We start from the raw sequence: 18,966 nt of genomic DNA on the forward strand, positions 1-18,966 counted from the left end.
TTGCAACTCTCTGAACAGAAAGGTCTTCTAATACGAAAAGCGGAACCGTAATGTAAAACCATGTAAACAAGGTGAATAACAGAAACTTGTGAGAAACTTAAGCTTAATTTCTTTGGGTCAGCATCGTTTAGAGCTGTAGTTTTGGCTTGGCCATCGCAACATGAGTAGATCAGGAATCTCGCCGAGGCAGGGTATTGAAAAAACCTCATGTTATTTTGCTCTGCTCTGTACTATCTTACTCTCATATTGGTCTGCACGAATTTATAGTTGGAGTGTTGGTCATGGCAACATGAAGGATCAGGCAGGCCCTTACAAGATCATGAACATCCAATTGCTACAACCGAACAAAAGCATAGATAGTGAACATCTACTAACCTGACTATGAAACAAGACCTTACCACAACAGAGTCCAAAGTTCCTAACAAACTTTATAAAGGCCCTGCAGCAAATCAGAATTATCGCTGTAGAACAATCAAAACTGCGGTTCACAACCCACCAGAGACTGCAAAAAAAATGTGTACTACTATTATTGCAAATGTTACACCAGGTCTTGCACATGTTTGCCGTGCATGCCGATCCTTAATGTCCCAGATATCTTTAGTAGAGACAAGTATCAATACTGCAAGGTAAGAAAGTTACTGATGGCTCTGGGATGAGCATTATATTTATCAAAATGGTCGAGAACAGAATGCTCTTAAAAAAGTAAGCAGAGATCATGCATTTCAGTCTTTCCTGCTCAAATCCAGACTTTGTACGGCCACAAGACTGGTCCATGCATCTCTACTGAGCACCTGAAAGTCCTCTCCGTAAAGGGCCATGAAATCGTGTCGAAGCAGAATGCTAGACAAGCCATATCCATCCTTCTATGCCTCTCTTCAATTGAAATAAGATTGCACAACAATTTTATCTTTTGTCATGCTGCCATCAAGCTGGTGCAACTCTCACCTCATCCACCAAGGCTTACACAAGATCAATTCCATGAACCGGTCTTGCCATGACATTCTGTGCAGATCCCACCTCTGTCGTAAGAAGTCCTAGCTGCGATAAAGTGGGGTCTGCAACAGGCTCAATCTCTAAAAACTGCAAAGGAAGGGAACTAGTACGCTTCAAACTGTATATGCATGCCACAAAGATCCACCCAAGAAATACAATCGCCCAGTAGTTCGTCATTCCCTGGATGAGACCCCATGCGATTAGGTAGCCCACGATAATCCCAGCCAAGTGTCCCAGAAAGCTTGCTTGTGGGACAATGATGGATGTGAACACAAGGGACTCAAAAGGGGCAAAGCTTATGGGCAGTGAAACCAACCCAAAAAGATTCAATTTTGAAGAGGGCTGCTTCACAGACAAAATTGTCATCCATCCAAACACCACACAGGAGTATCCCACTGCTGTGACTCTTTTGTAATATTCGAGCTTAAAGCGATAAATCAACAGATGATATAATCCCAGTACAAGAAACGCTGATAGTATGACAAGGACCAGCGTATACTGCAGGTAAAACTCGACCCCAAGTCCAGCATGCTTGAGCTGTTCAACAACTCCCAAGCTCCAAAGAGCGTTCATATTGAACACAAGATGAAGAATGCTGATGTGAGAAAAGGCAGATGTGACAACCCGCCAATGCTGGCGCTCTGTAACCACAGAATCATAGCTAATCCCCACATCTCCATATCCCACGTTCTTCTTCTGAATATACAACCAGACAGCACTACATAGAGTTATAACACAGCTGCTGACTGGCTTTTCAAGTATCTCATAGAACAGTGGCTTCCCCATAATTATGTCCACTTGGAGCTACATCAACTGTGCACACACAACACATGTTATGTGTACTAAAATATGTATGAAATAAAACACTGTTTTAAAAAAATGAAAAGCCTACATTTTTAAAAAAATTACTTCATTCTTATGAGTACTTTCACATAAGACTTTAAAACAATGGGCAGAAAACACCTACTAAGTAGAAAAGGTTTGAACTAGGCAGCAATCATCAATATAGAGAAATTCTTTCAATTCGTGCGCCCCTTATCAAAGCATAGTCCCTCCAGATAGAGATATGGAGAACTTCGCTGCACCTCAGCTAAATGTGCTCAGGGAAACTAGGCCGTCGACAGAGATCTGAATGCTGTGAGCTTATTAAATATTCAGTAGAAGCATTTTGGAGTTCTCAAATGTTCAAAATCTTCAAGACTTCAAAGAATCATGTTTTGACGTTTTATTTTGATCAAACTGCACATGGAGAGGCTCTGTACTTAACATTCAATCGTCCTCAGCCCTCAATACAACGGTCTGTAGGCTCAAAAGAAAGGACTAAACGCATTCTAGAAATTTCCGTACAAAGTGTATAGGCAACTCCATGGTATGATCACACAAAGATGGAGGTTCTTGGTCCCATGATTGCCTCCATTCGCGTACCTAACTCCTTGTTTTCATACCACACATATGGAATGTACTATACGTATTCTATTGATCGGTTCGTCTCACACATAAGATATTACATTTTTTTAAATGTAAAAAGAAAAGGAATGGCAATAGAGCCATACTTGAGGCTTTCAAGTTCATTCTTTTATTTTAATAGCATTATTGTAGGCTCACTTGAATTATCTTCTTATGTATATAGTTTAATGAACTTTTATCTTTGATTTACTAAGGTAGAAAAATAATAAATTCTCGTATTTTTTGAATACGGTGTTTACCTTATCGAAGGGTGACAAACACTACGCGTATTGTACCCGTACCTAACATATGGTACCTAGCTACCTTGTTTGGTCCTGTCTAGCACATGAAAAAGTTGAAGGGGCAAAGTAGCATATGGATGGCCAAGACAAAACCCATTGTACCGCTAAACCTTCAATTCAGCCCATACAAAGTTACACACTGGTTTTTACAATAGTCTCAACACCACGTCCTTGGCACCCTAAAATCCCTGTGCCGTGTGGTTTGGAGCAAAAAGCCAACTCAATTCACCTCTATGTTGCCTTCAAGTGCCTCCAAAGAGCATTGCAAACACTCACTTATTAGGACAACAAGATTTTTCATCTTCATATATCTCTTTTCCTTCGAGTCTTTAGTATAAGACAATTTTCCCAAGTTCAAAATACTGAAGTGCACCATCTTTTCACAAAATGGTTGCAGGTATTGTCTTCATTTCACTCCACAACTGTCACATTCAATGAAGTTTTCCTCATTTCCCTCCTCCATTGCCTTTTGAAATTTTGTGATTTGTTTAAGATATTCTTCAATTTCTTTGCCACTTCATTACCTCTTGTGCATCTATGCAAATCGGTCTCTTAGGTTGGGTTGGCCATAGTAGCCAAGAACCGAGCCTCAGGACTCCAAAACCCCGAGATGCAAAAAATACTTCCAAATGTCTCAAAAGCGAATTTTTTTCTCATTTCTTGCTCAAGAACAAAAGTTGACGTTTTTTTCAAAAAAGGGTCTTTTTGTTGCTGGCATGAAATGCAACTTTTTGCATAAAGCTAAAGAATCCCAAGCAATGATGTGGCACCACTGTACAGACCTACCAACGTGATCCCGTAACAGGCGGCATGAATTCCACGTGATGAGTGGCAAATCTGACGCAAGATCAAGAAGCTTCTAGGTGTGCAGTTTTTAGGAGTTGCTTTTGGGATACAATGCCAGCTTTTGGCCAAGGAACTTTAGATGATTTTTGGCATGAAGTGGTTTAAGAATTTTGATCCACTCTGTCACGGTCGAAGGTGCCTCTCCCGTGGTTATTCGTTGTGAGAAGAATATTCCATCTTTGTCATTAATCTCTCACTCTCATATTTTGAAAAAGGATAAAGCACGCAGTCCCATAGTCTCTCTCAATTCACGGTCTCACTGTCACAAAATTATGACGTGGCATGTCCAACTGACAAGACCTAAAGTTATAACGGTCCCGTCCAATGGGGCCCTAGGGACACTTAGATCTAAAGAGAGAGAGAGAGAGAGAGAGAGAGACACATCGCGTAAAGGCTGAGGATGTGGCAGCTATACGGACGCTCCGCGTTTTGTGCTGGCAGGCCGTACGGATCCCCGCGTTTTACGGCAAGCTATACGGAAATTCCGCGTTGGGCGTTGGCAGCTTTTGGGGCCAAGTGCTTTTGAGTTTGAAGATTTTCATGTAACCCCAAGGCCACTCTTTGGCTAAGATTGCTGACAAGCTTCAGAGCAGAGAGGACCTGCGGGCATTGTAACTTTGCTCAAGCATTAATATAGAAATAGATACCGAAAGGGGCGCCAGTCTTTGGGGCCAATCTCTCTCGGCATGGAACTACGCCAGGCCATGTCGACTCAATTGAACTGTGATTAAAGTGAAGTATTTTTAAGTGTTTCTCTCGTGTGTTGTGTCAGATTCCCGACTTGGGATGCCCTAGTCTGTTACGGTGGTATCAGAGCTCAATCGATTTCTTTTTTATCAGGAAATCCAATCCCCTTTCTCGTGACACACATGGATTCAAGTGATGATTCTCACAAGGATCAGAGGAACCCTCCCGACAATTCTGGAACGGGATGCAGTATGGAAAAGTCAAATGGAACAACAGATAAAGAGTACCGGCCACCTTGGCCTACGAAGTATCAACTAATGGAGATGCAATGTCAACAGCAGGTTGATGATTACGCAAAGCAGATGCTCCAGTTTTCAAAGGATCCCAAGTATGCCAAATTTCTAACCGGGCACTTAATCGATGAAGTGCGTTCCCGATGGGAGACAGGCATCGACTTCCCATTAAAGTCATCCCTCAAGAAACCTCGTCCCACGGATGTTTACTGAAGATCAACTCAATGACGTTGTCAAAAGACGAGTCAACCATAGTCACAAGGGACGCGTCCCGAGGAGTGGGGATGGGGGACGGGGCCCAAATGGATTTTTAGTGCAAAAAAGAGGACGGGACCGCAAGTGGGACGGAAAAGTGGGGACGGGCAGCCCAAAAATGGGCGAAGTCAACCAACTTTTGGGGGCGAAGAAGCAACTGAAGAAACGCAACAAGGGAAAAGACTATCCTGGCAATTTGGATCGTCAATCTTCGTTTGCGAATGCAAGAAAACAAAAGATGCATGTACGCTTGAGGAATTGTCTAGTTCGTCTTCATCTTCTTCTGACAGTTCGGATAGCTCTTCCTCTTTTGATTCAAGTGATGAGGACAAAAGAGGCAAGAAACGATGAAAGAACCAGAGACATGGAAAGAACAAGAAGACAGTTTTGATGAGGATTCATCCTCTTCTGAGAGTTTGGAGTCTGAGGACCAGACGTTTTATTCAAAGAGGAAGAATTTTTAGAGAGCAAATCAATACGACTTTCTCAAAGACAAGAATAAGAAGTCAAGGAAGGTGGACAAGCAGTCAAATTTGCTACTAATTTCAGGGTTTAGATGTAACAGACTTGGGCACCCCAAGTCTAGAAGCTGTCACGACACGAGAGAGAGATTCACTGAAAATACTTCACAACTTTAAATCATAGTTCAATTCGAGACGAAACAGCCCGGCGTAGTTCCGTGCCCAGAGGTAATGGCCCCAAAACCTAGAGCCCCTTTCGGTATTTGTTTATCATATTAAATCTTGAGCAAAGTACAACCTCCATAGGGGTCCCCTACTCTCAGACTCTGCATCCAAATGCCCTGCGAAGTGAGGCCCTTGGGGCTTATTTATTGATACAAGGGATGCCAAAAGCAGAGCCCCAAAAGAAGTAAACTAAAAAGCAAGGAGTCCCAAAAGCAAATGGCTCCAAAATCTTTCCCCAAAAAGCATCAGCACAGTTTTCGGAATTCTGTACAGTTCTGCCACGTCATCTAACTGTCAACGCAATTTGCGAACGTCCGTACTGCCACGTCTGAAGTCAATGCGAAATCCGGATTTCTGCCACATCACCAGATCTGCCACGTCACTTGTCCGTAGGGTCTGCCATGTCCGTGGGTGGTCATGCCACATCATCACTTTGTGACATACCCCCCTCTTGAAAGAATCGTAAAACGGACACAGGCCATAAACCAATTCGGTAGACACTGACTTCAAGTACCGATGCACTAGACGGCACAGATCCAACAATTGTGCAAAGACGAACTTCACATCACATTAAATCACATTCACACACATCACATAGAATCTAGGACCATGATTCCTGGCGACGTATTTAGCAATTGCATCTATATCCGCATCGGGCCTCACTGATGTCGATTTAACTAATCCCATATCGCGATCACGTCCATAGATTCTGAGACCGAAATGCTGCAGTCATTTGGTCAATCATTCCACGCAAGCATTGTCGTGTGCGAGTAATCATTTTCGGGGATCCCATATCGAAGTACTTCTCTCATAAAGTCATTCAGCAGAATACTGACAGCACATCAGTATCCCTGAAACCCAAAGGGAAATCAATGACTTTATTCCATTGAGGTAATATGTGACAAAGGAGTGGAGTAACTCCCCTTCTTGTGCAATCCCCCTTGCACCATATTCAACCCGCTGATTTGTGGGAACTCTTGGAATAGCCACAGCTAGACCAAAAGCGTCGAGGTAAAGTTCCAAATCTAAGGAGTATCTGCTAGGTCCTCCTCCATCCATCCAATTCGCATTTAATGCCAAATGGTTCTTAACTAAGAACCACTCTTCACTTTACCTTTCTCTTTCCTATCTTGGAAAGCCACTATCTATTCCTGAACGAGTATCTTCTCACTCTTTTTCAATTCAGGTTCGTCGAGAGCTATCACCACTCCAAAGCCATCATTATCATCTCATTCATAATCGTGTTATATGCTCACATATAACCGATTCTTCCATACAACATTGGTTTCATCCAAAAATTCAAAATCTTCTTCCGAAATTCATTAATTCATACAGTAAAATAATGCTAATTCATCCACAACGTTCTATCTAAAATCTGATCTGGAACGACTATCTCCTCAGCCCGCTGTATTTCCATTTCTTGCGCCTTGTTGGGGCACCGTGCAACAATATGTCCTTGTTCTCCACATTCAAAACACTTTCCTGCCTTGAAATATTCATCTTTCTGGTCTTTTGTCAGTCGAGATCGTGTATCTTTCTGTTCTTCTGTCATCAGTCGAGTTCGTGTATCTACCTGTCGTCTGTTTCTATTCTGACTTGTCGCAGGTTCATCTCGTGGGTAAGTCAAGTTACCCGAATGCATAGTGAATCCTCGCTTAGCATGTCCCATCAATTGTTGAATGGACTCTGACTTCTTCTCAAAACAGTAGTCTCGAATTTCTTAAGGAAGTCCACAACAAAACCTCTCAATCTGCTCCTTAAAACTGATCTTCTTGAAAGAAGAGGTCCGAAGAAAAGTATCCCAAAATCTTTCACAGTAATCATCCAAAGTGTCACCTCTGATCATTCAAAGGTGGTTCCAATCGGTTCTCACATCTCATTCATACTCTTGAGTGAGCTATGAAGAAATAAAGAGTTTCTTGAATTTCAGCCACTCTGTCGGTGCTTCTTTTCTTAACAAAAGAGTGGACCACCATGTCCATGCATTGCCTTTCAAAAAGGATGCTGCCCGCCTGATCTTGAAGTGCTCTATATGGCGGCCTCCAAAAAATGCTATATCAAATTGTTGGATAAAGGCTAAAGCCTTAGGAGCATCTTGAAACCCTGAAAAGGTTTCAAACTTTACTGCTTGTTCACCCTCTTTGAATTCCTTGGCCTTCTTGCCCTTGTCATCGAGAAAATCATACTGATTGGCTCTGTAAAAGTGCTTCCTTTTTTAATAAAACATATAGTCCGCTCATCGTTTCTTGCCCTTTTTGTCCTCATCACTCAAGTCAAAAAAGGATGAGCTATCTGAGCTGTCAGAAGAAGATGAGGACAAACTGGACAATGCTTCGAAGAGTACACGCTTCTTCTGTTTTCTTGCTCCCTCAAACAAGGATTTTTGGCCCAAGTAACCAGGGAGGGAAGTCAATTCCCTTGTTAAGTTTCTTCAATTGCTTCTTCTTTGACCCAAATAGTTGGTTGACTCGTTTTTCAACAATGTCCTCAAGTTCATCTTCAGTAAACATGGATTGCCGGTTTAATTGGTGACTCAATGGCTTTCTGCCAATGAGTATGCACTTCATCCATTGGATGCCGGGTCAAAAATTTAGCATACAGTGGATCCTTGGCAATGAAGCATCTACTTTGCGCACTCATCAACCTGCTATTGACATTGCATCTCCATGAGTTGATATTGCGAAGGCCGAGGTGGCCCGTACTCGTTTTCTGCTAATCCGCTTGAATTTCCGTATTGCCTCCCATTTTCGAGGTGGTAGGAGTCACCTGATTCTTTCCTCAATCCATGTGTGTCACGAGAAGGATCGGATTTCTCGGTAGAAGAGAAATCGGTCATGCTCTGATACCACTGTAACAAACTTGGGCACCCCAAGTCTAGAATTTGTCGCGACACGAGAGAGATTCATTGAAAATACTTCACAACTTTAAATCACAGTTCAATTCGAGACGACACAGTCCGGCGTAGTTCCGTGCCCAAAGGTATTGCCCCAACACCAAGCCCCTTTCAATATTTCTTTATTATATTAAATCTTGAGCAAAGTACAACTCCCGTAGGTGTCCCCGCTCTCAGACTCTACGTCCATGTTAGCCGCAGCGGAATGAATGTTTGAACTTTGCTCAAGATGAGTGCTCCGAACTTTGCTCAAGGTTCCTTTTACTTACGGAAGGGAGAGCCTTCCGTTCCTTTAGTGAGAGAGTGCAATGGACACAAACAAAGTGAATGGACATTTTGCATGAAAGTGTATGAGACTAAGAGATAGAGAGAGAAGAGAATACGACACCAGAGACGTCGTAAAACCCTCCTCCGAAGACCCCACTCTCGTCGGTGAGAGTGGTCTACGTATGATTACACAATCTGGTACAAATGGTATGCTCAAGATGAGTGCTCCGAACTGTGCTCAAGGTTCCTTTTACTTACGGAAGGGAGAGCCTTCCGTTCCTTTAGTGAGAGAGTGCAATGGACACAAACAAAGTTAATGGACATTGTGCGTGAAAGTGTATGAGACTGAGAGATAGAGACAGAAGAGAATACGACACCAAAGACGTTGTAAAACCCTCCTCCGAAGGCCCCACTCTCGTCGGCGAGAGTGGTCTACATATGATTGCACAATCTAGTACAAATGGTATCCATGACACTGATGCAAGTCTAGGCTATGTCGACGATGACGACGGGGATGATGAAGTCGACCTAAGGGCTGAAATCTGCAATCTTTCTACTGCTGTCCAAAAACGCTATGGGCTGAAATCTGCAACTAGTCCAAAAACGCTGATTTTGGGGCTCTTTTATGTGGGTCTTTGACGCTGAAAATCTACAGGTTTAGGGCTGAGAACTGAGGTTCTTCATGGCTGAAAACTGAGGTCTTTACCGGGCTGAATCTGCTACACTTTAGGTGAATATTGCCGGTCTTAATCTGCTGCTGAAATCCAAAAACGCCAATGGAGCTGATGACCAAAAACGCTAGCAGTGGTTGATCCTTGCAAAACGCTAGGTCCTGTCTTGCAAAAACGCTAGGTGCTGGGTACTGTTGGCGATGCAAATCTGATGCAAAAACGCCAGGATGGGGATGTTGTGCAAAAACGCTAGGTGAGGGAATCTGTTGCTTGGAGGGGAAAGTCCACCAAGGTTCTTGTGAGAAGTTGCCTGCTGAGCTTGGTTCCTATTGCCTCTTATGCCATTTAGTGCTAGCTTTGGTTTGCTTATATATTTTCTTACCCAATTTGCCCTACCTACTTTTGTTGGAAAGTCACTTAAATTAATAAGTGAAAAATGTCAAAAATAGGTAAAATAGGCTAAATGCACTAGAAAAATCCCCTAACTGATTCTAATGGATTTTGATGGGAATACTGATGATCATGCTGTGTGCAATGTTGCTAAATTGGCTTTATTTGACAAAAAAATAATTCTGAATGAATTATTGGATTTATAAGTGAGAGGGTTTTCTCGCTTGGAACGCCAGGAAAAATAATTCTAAATGAATTATTGGAATTTTAAGTGAGAGGGTTTTTCTCACTGGAGACATCCGAGTACAAAGTATCCCTAGTGCGTCATTCAAAGTAATGACAAGAGCACTGTGAAAGGGAATATCTGTAAGGCCATCAGGAACGGGTACTTCTGATGCGTCACGTCGGATGGGTGACAGGGAGCATCGGAAAGAAGTGTCCGACCATCCGGGAACGGACATCTCTGATGTGTCATAGGATGGGTGACATAGAGCATCGTGAAGGGGATTGTACCGTAAGTTCGGTAGGAAAGGACTAGGTGATGGGTATTCCTGATACGTCACAAGGTGGGTGATGGGTGCATCAGAAAGGGGATATCCATAGTCGAGAGGAAATCCGAACTGGAAAGAGGAATACGCATAAAGACGCAAGCACAAGAATAAAGATGGGTTCTAAGAAGCTTTTCTTAAGAAGCGGAAAATTTGAACAGTTTTCCGGGAAGAGCAAACGCTTTCCCGCGAGAAATCTATGTCTGCATTGCATTTGTGCATGTGGTTGCATCCAAGGACGCCTAGGAAGTGTTGTGAAAAGCATTGTTTTAAACTTATAAGGTTTTATTGAGTTTTTGGGCAGGTTCAGACCAATTTTAAAATATGCCGGCCGTCCACTTAATAAGTGGGCAACCACTTAGAAAATAAAGCAACAAAACCAGCCAGCGAATTCTCTCTCCCTATTTCGGGTAGAACATAAAAAAAATTATTATAAAAATTAAAAAAAAAAACGGCCGCGATCTCTACGCGAGCAGCTATTCGTGCCGTCGTCAAGGAGCTATAAAAGCACCACATGCCCTCACTGAAAAGGGGTTACCAACGCCAGCAAGAGAAGACTCTGCTGCCAGAAGACGCGAAGACTCTACCGCTAGAAGACGCAAGAGATCACGCGAGACTGAGAAGCACAGAAGTCGCTTTTCTCGCGCAAGAGCGACAAGTATCTACTGTGGATTTGCCATACGAATTGTTGTCGTGTGTTTGCGTGTGTGTTTGCAGGTACTTCATCGCGAAGGAGAAGCGAGAAGGCTTCGGCCTACGCTTGGGAATTCCGAAAACGAAATTCGAAAATTGTCTGCGGCGTCTCAACTCCGAGTACAGACGGAAAAAGGATTGAGAGCTTGTCTCTCGGATTTCCCTTACGGGAAGGAACGACCATCGAGTCAGAGATTTAGAACAGAGGGGTTTTCTCCGGTTCTTGTGCTTGTAAAAAGATTCTCCCTAATAATGGATTCTCTTTAAGAGGGGGGACCAGCCCATCTTCTGGTCCCCAGTACTGTGTCGATCTTCTCTCTCTCTCTCTCTCTCTCTCTCTCTCTCTCTCTCTCTCTCTCTCTCTCTCTCTCTCTCTCTCTCTCTCTCTCTCTATATATATATATATATATATATATATATATATATATCCTTTGGCTTCAGTATTAAGTGATAAATTCTATTTATCCGAGTATATTTTATATTGTTATGCGCTCCCGTTTGTGACATGCAACCAGAGGATATGCATCTATACTAAGTGACTAGGCATGCCGGTCTACGAATAGACTCTCAAAAGTGCCAGATCACTTCTAATCTAGACTGACTGGATTGACTGAACCCCGATCATGCTGTAGCTTGTCCACGGACACATAGGGTTGGATGTGTTGTCACCAGCGTGTGACTACTATCTATCCTTTTTGTTGATTTCTTTCTTATTATTTATTTATTTTCACTTTTTGGAAACACCCCTCGAGAAATCTAATTGCCCTGCATTGCATAGCTAGTGTGGAACTGTTCAGAGGGAGTCCAGGCCTGAGGGCAAGAGAGCACTAAGGTTGGACAAGGACAATGGTTAGCCAAAGTGGGGTCATTGACTAGCCAAAGTGGAATCCTTTGCTACAGAGGCTACATTTCAGTTCTTGGTGTGACTGCAGTGTACAAAGAGGGTCGGTTGACCTAGAAAGATACAATGGCAGCATCTCCTAAAATTTAGGGAACTACTATTTTGGGACCTGAAAATGTGTTCGCGTCATTACCTCCGGAATGACAAGGGGAACATTTTATTACTCTGCCGTGAAGGCAACTGGGCAACCGGTCGGGAGATTTTTAGGCGGCAACCCCGAAACGGGAAATGGCCTGTAAATGTGCTAAGTGGCACATTTCTGTGCACTTTCCTCATGCAGGAAGAAGTGGCGCTGATTTTAGAGAAGGGAGGCTCATTTTCAAGCTTTTGTCACAGAGTGAGAGCTATGGAGTGCTTCCTTTCCCTCTTATGTACAATGCGGTGCCAAGAGTAATGCCCTGCACGCTACGCACTGCCCTCTCTCTCCCCCCCTATGGCAGTATGTTATGCCCCTCTAGTGGGCTTTTCAATTGACCAATGTACAGTTGTGTGGGTTCATGCGCGATTGCCAAGGCAAGAGCCTCTTGCACAGGTATTGGATTAGCTAGCGGCTAATCCTCCGCAAGTACAGGTGATTCGGAGAGGTTTCACGTGCGAAATCTCGTCCGATTCAAAGGGCAAGTAGCCTTACAGATGCGGGAGCTCGAGGACTTGCTACGGATGCGACCGGCACACAAAACGGAGCCCGAAACAGTGAATTACAGCCTGCTGTGTATTTTTGCAGGTTTAAGGTTTTGGCCCTAAACAGACCCTAATACCCCCAAGAGGTTCGGGGACGCGAGGGGACCGCTGTATAGGTGATCCAGCGCATTTTCGGGGCAGAAAAGAGAGAATTCAGCGTGCTGCAGATTCTCGGCAGGTTTTACAAAGTGTCCGTATGCGTCGGGAAAGTCATCCAATGCGTGGGAATACTGACTATGAAGGGTCCTAGTACAGTTATGCTGCCGAAATCGGGCCAGAACAGTTGAAATTCAGCCAAGGTTGTGCAGGACAGCTTGTAGGGAACCACAACGTTTATTCCCTCTTTTAAAGAATAAAGAAATACCGAAAGGGACGCCTATTTAGGGACCAATCTAGTGTCGGTCTTCTCATACAGGTGCAATCTAGCAACATGTATCCCTTTCCCCTTTGTTGTGTCTTGAAAGTACAGGTAAAGTGGACGACAAATTAAATGGGTGAAAGCAAATAAGGTTTAAGTCTAAGGTCTACCGCCCTTTTTGAAAGTACAGGCCGGTATCGCCGGGACTAAATCACTTTTTCCCATAGAAGTGAGCCTTGGTCAGTTTGGGCTTGAGGACACAGGGATTCATAGACCAGACACAGGGAATTGCAATTATGGCTGACAGACCAGATGATGTGACTGAAGAGGTTTCCTCCTCACAGGGTCAACAGACACATGAAGTGGGTGAGTCTTCAAGACCACCACAGACGGATGATGATATATTCAGGAACCAATTGGCTACTGCTGTGGCTATGTTCACACAAGTAATGCAGAACCCGAGGTTTTTAGCCTTTTTGCAACCTCCTCTTCCGTCTCAGCAAGTTCGGTCACTGGATCATATTCAAAAGCCTGTTAAGGCTCAAGCACAGGTGATTCATACTGCAGAGTCAATGGAAACACCTGTACACTCGATGGAGAACATGCAGTCTCCACAACCTGTGCCTAAGGTGCAAGAACAGGTGGCTGAAATGCCAGTCTTTCAAGCTGTACCAGTTCAGCCCGCCACCTTTCAGCAGCCTATAGCTGGTTCTAATGGGCATGGAAGCAACCTACAGGCTATGCAACAGGTCTTTCCACCACCTTCAGTACACCCTAGCTATTTTGGAGGTGGATCTGTATTCCAGAGCATGGCTGGTCATGCACCTGGAAATCAGTATTATACGCCAGGAACACTGTTTGGGGGTGCTCAAACGATGATGCCTAATCCCATGTATGGTGTCACGGGCATGCTACCATGGTTTCAAAGCACTTGGGGCCAATTTGGGATGCCACATGCAAATTTTGGTATGGCTGGAATTACAAATCAGCAACCAAATATGGCATTTCCAGGTCAACTTAATTGCGGTCATGGAACACAAATGAACCCTAACAGTGTTCCAATGTTTCAGTCACTTCCATATGACAACTTAACGCCGCTAGAGAGGCCAACTCCGTACAAAGGTGGTGGCAAAGGTGTGGCATTCACGACCTTTACAGGGTTTGATGACAGGAAGAAGGCTCTCTCATTCCTCCAGCAGTTTGACAAGGCCTATGCAGGGGGAAACTTTACAGAGGCTTCAAAGGTCCGCAAGGCAGCCACTTTCTTGAAAAGGAATGTGGGACAATGGTGGACAACTTTATTGCTTCAAGGGCAAGCTCCGTCCACATGGATTTACTTCAAGCAGAATTTTGCAGCAGCATGGTTATCTGATGACTTTGAAGCAGATGTCATGACACAATGGCACCAGCTTAATGCTGCTACTTGCAATAATCTGGATGTCTACAATCGGAAGTTTTGGAAAGCTCTACTTCCAATAACTTCCTATAGGTTTGTGCCATTGACAGAACAGATTGAAAAATACTGTTGTGGCCTACCCAAAGGATTGAGAAAGTACTGCACGAAGACCAAAGTCACTACTTTGACGCAGCTCATCGAGGTAGCAAACACTGGCAATGGTTTGCTCAAGGGAGAAGATTGTGAATTTAATACTGGCGTCAAGGAAGGATCAGCCAAGAAAAATTCAGTGAATAAATACGTTCCCAATGAGGTTCCTAAAGGGACTCAGGAGCCAGCTAACGTAGGGAAAGGCAAAGCTACGACTGAATCAGAAAAGGGACCAGCAAAGAAATGGAAAAGACGTTTTCCTCGCAAGTCAGAAGAGCAAAAGAAGGTCCTGAGGTCAGAGAACAAATGCTGTATTTGTGAGCAGCCTGGCCACATAGCTTACAATTGTCCTCAAAAGAAAAGGCCAGCTGATTCTGAAGACAAGGACGACAGGAAAGGAAAGAGGCCCATGGCTGGTCTAGTGCCAGATACGGTGGGCGACAAGCCAAATTCAGATACAAGTGAGCTTTGCAGAGCATGGGGAAAGGTCAGGGATCAAACAGTGCTTATCTTCTTTGATCCAAGTACCAAAGGCAACTTCATTTCCCCAGAATTGGCTTCAAAGTTGGGAATCAGACCTAAAGAGATGGCGTATACAGCAGAGGCAGGTTTGGCATGTCCTGGCCATACAGAGGCTGTGACACCTATCATTGGAAATTTGCGTCTACATATCCAGTCCTATGTAGATGCTGAAGAATTTTACATCATGCCACTGGACGGATGTGATGTGTTGTTAGGTATTCCTTGGTTGTTTCGTGTACAGGGAATCATGGATGCCTACAACAAAAAGATCACTGTACAGAGCAAGGAAAAGACTCACATTCTGGATGTAAAGCTTAAAGGGGAGTCTATTCCTACTGTATCAGCTTCTCCTATTACTTCTGTAATGAAAAAGCATCTTTCTGCGTACTTGGTTTTTGCACGTGAAGTGTCAGATTGTGATGAATCAAATTTATCTGTGCTAGATAAAGAAAGGTCAATGTTTTTACAACAGTATAGTGACTGTTTTTCCGATTCATTACCGTCTCAATTACTGCCAGAGAGACCCGAGGACCATGCGATAGATTTGGTGCCAGGCAGTAGCCCACCAAATAAGCCTCCGTACAGCGTTAGTGCGGCTCAGCAGAAAGTGATAATGGGCCAAGTACAGGAGATGTTAGAAAAGGGGCTGATTCAGCCCAGTTCATCTCCATTATGTTCTCCAGTGCTATTGGTGCAGAAAAAGGATGGCTCATGGCATATGTGCATCGACTACTGTCACCAGCGTGTGACTACTATCTATCCTTTTTGTTGATTTCTTTCTTATTATCTATTTACTTTCACTTTTTGGAAACACCCCTCGGGAAATCTAACTGCCCTGCATTGCATAGCTAGTGTGGAACTGTCCAGAGGGAGTCCAGGCCTGAGGGCAAGAGAGCACTAAGGTTGGACAAGGACTATGGTTAGCCAAGTGGGGTCATTGACTAGCCAAAGTGGAATCCTTTGCTACATAGGCTACATTTCAGTTCTGGATGTGGCCGCAGTGTACAAAGAGGGTCGGATGACCTAGAAAGATACAATGGCAGCATCTCCTAAAATTTAGGGAACTGCTATTTTGGGACCTGAAAATGTCTTCGCGTCATTACGTGCACTTTGACATGGGGATCATTTTGTTACTCTCTGGCAAGTCAACAGAGGCTGCAGGTGAGATATTTTTAGACCGGAGGGTCTAAAGCGGGAAAATGCACAAATGAGTGACACTTGGCACTCTGAGGCCAGTTTACTACTTATAGAGAAGGCAAAAACGTGATTTATAGCTGGGAGGCTCATTCTGCAAGTTCCCGTCACAGGTTAAGAGCTATGGAGTGCTTGCTTTCCCTCCTATGTACAGTGCGGTGCCAGGAGTGATGCCCTGCACGCTACGCACTGCCCTCTCTCTCCCCTTTGGCAGTATGTTATGCCCCACTAGTGGGCTTTTCATTTGACCAATGTACAGTTGTGTGGGTTCATGCGCGATTGCCGAGGCAAGAGCCTCTTGCACAGGTACTGGATTAGCTAACGGCTAATCCCCCCGCAGGTACAGGTGAATTCGGAGAGGTTTCACGCCAGAAATCTCGTCCGATTCAAAGGGCAAGTAGCCCTACAGGTGCGGGAGCTCGAGGACTTGCTAAGGATGCGACCGGCACGCTAAACGAAGCCCGAAACAGTGAATTACAGCCTGCTGTGTATTTTTGCAGGTTTAGGGTTTTGGCCCTAAACGGACCCTAATACCCCCAGGAGGTTCGGGGACGCAAGGGGACCGCTGTACAGGTGATCTGGCGCATTTTCAGGGCTGAAAACAGAGAATTCAGCGTGCTGCAGATTCTCGCCAGGTTTTGCAAAGTGCCCGTATGTGTCGGGAAAGTCAGTCAATGCGTGGGAATACTGACTGTGAGGGGTCCTAGTACAGTTATGCTTCCGAAATCGGGCCGAAACAGTTGAAATTCAGCCGAGTTTGTGCGGGGCAGCTTGTAGGGATCCACAGCGTTTATTCCCTCTTTTGAACAATAAAGAAATACCGAAAGGGGCGCCTAAGTTAGGGGCCAACTGGTGTCGGTCTTCTCATACAGGTGCATTCTAGCATCTGTATCCCATTCCCCTCTCTTGTGTCACTATAGCGCAGGTAAAATAGACGACTAATAATGGGTGAAAGCTAAATCAAGGTTTGAAGTAAAGTCTACCGCCCTTTTTGGATTGAACAGGCCGGTTTCATGGTTCCATCGACGGGATTAAATCACTTTTTCCCATAGAAGTGAGCCTTGGTCAGTTTTGGACTTGAAGACACAGGGGATCATAGACCAGACACAGGGAATTGCAATTATGGCTGACGGACCAGATGATGTGACTGAAGAGGTTTCCTCTTCACAGGGTCAACAGACACATGAAGTGGGTGAGTCCTCAAGACCACCACAGACGGATGATGATATATTCAGGACCCAGTTGGCTACTGTTGTGGCTATGTTCACACAAGTAATGCAGAACCCGAGGTTTTTAGCCTTTCTGCAACCTCCTGTTCCGTCTCAGCAAGTTGGGTCACTGGATCATATTCAAAAGCCTATTAAGGCTCGAGCACAGGTGATTCATACCGCACAGTCAATGGAAACACATATACACTCGACGGAGAACATGCAGTCTCCACAACCTGTGCCTAAGGTGCAAGAACAGGTGGCTGAAATGCCAGTCTTTCAAGCTGTACCAGTTCAGCCCGCCACCTTTCAGCAGCCTATAGCTGGTTCTAATGGGCATGGAAGCAACCTACAGGCTATGCAACAGGTCTTTCCACCACCTTCAGTACACCCTAGCTATTTTGGAGGTGGATCTGTATTCCAGAGCATGGCTGGTCATGCACCTGGAAATCAGTATTATACGCCAGGAACACTGTTTGGGGGTGCTCAAACGATGATGCCTAATCCCATGTATGGTGTCACGGGCATGCTACCAGGGTTTCAGAGTACTCAGGGCCAATTTGGGATGCCACATGCAAATTTTGGTATGGCTGGAATTACAAATCAGCAACCAAATATGGCATTTCCAGGTCAACTTAATTGCGGTCAGGGAACACAAATGAACCCTAACAGTGTTCCAATGTTTCAGTCACTTCCATATGACAATTTGACGCCGCTAGAGAGGCCAACTCCATACAAAGAAGGTGGCAAAGGTGTGACATTCACGACCTTTACAGGGTTCGATGACAGGAAGAAGGCTCTCTCATTTCTCCAGCAGTTTGACAAGGCCTATGCAGGGGGAAACATTAAAGAGGCTTCAAAGGTCCGCAAGGCAGCCACTTTCTTGACAGGGAATGCGGGACAATGGTGGACAACTTTATTGCTTCAAGGGCAAGCTCCGTCCACATGGATTTACTTCAAGCAGAATTTTGCAGCAGCATGGTTATCTGATGACTTTGAAGCAGATGTCATGACACAATGGCACCAGCTTAATGCTGCTACTTGCAATAATCTGGATGTCTACAATCGGAAGTTTTGGAAAGCTCTACTTCCAATAACTTCCTATAGGTTTGTGCCATTGACAGAACAGATTGAAAAATACTGTTGTGGCCTACCCAAAGGATTGAGAAAGTACTGCACGAAGACCAAAGTCACTACTTTGACGCAGCTCATCGAGGTAGCAAACACTGGCAATGGTTTGCTCAAGGGAGAAGATTGTGAATTTAATACTGGCGTCAAGGAAGGATCAGCCAAGAAAAATTCAGTGAATAAATACGTTCCCAATGAGGTTCCTAAAGGGACTCAGGAGCCAGCTAACGTAGGGAAAGGCAAAGCTACGACTGAATCAGAAAAGGGACCAGCAAAGAAATGGAAAAGACGTTTTCCTCGCAAGTCAGAAGAGCAAAAGAAGGTCCTGAGGTCAAAGAACAAATGCTGTATTTGTGAGCAGCCTGGCCACATAGCTTACAATTGTCCTCAAAAGAAAAGGCCAGCTGATTCTGAAGACAAGGACGACAGGAAAGGAAAGAGGCCCATGGCTGGTCTAG

The 18,966-nt window shown here is 44.4% G+C and overlaps 1 protein-coding gene across 1 annotated transcript in view; it reads right to left on the bottom strand.

Annotated features, from left to right (window-relative positions):
- Positions 1 to 500: 500 nt before the first annotated feature.
- RBL13 (RHOMBOID-like protein 13) overlaps positions 501 to 18,966 on the bottom strand; it is a 63,992-nt gene continuing 45,526 nt past the window's right edge. The window contains exon 2 of the mRNA XM_086516008.1: positions 501 to 1,806. Within this exon, the coding sequence (XP_086372134.1) occupies positions 961 to 1,779 (819 nt within the window). The 5' untranslated portion in view covers positions 1,780 to 1,806 and the 3' untranslated portion in view covers positions 501 to 960. The remainder of the gene's footprint in view (positions 1,807 to 18,966) is intronic.

This window comes from Adiantum capillus-veneris, chromosome 7, assembly GCF_014529385.1.
Source record: "Adiantum capillus-veneris isolate H3 chromosome 7, ASM1452938v2, whole genome shotgun sequence".
In the NCBI taxonomy this organism is placed as follows: domain Eukaryota; kingdom Viridiplantae; phylum Streptophyta; class Polypodiopsida; order Polypodiales; family Pteridaceae; genus Adiantum; species Adiantum capillus-veneris.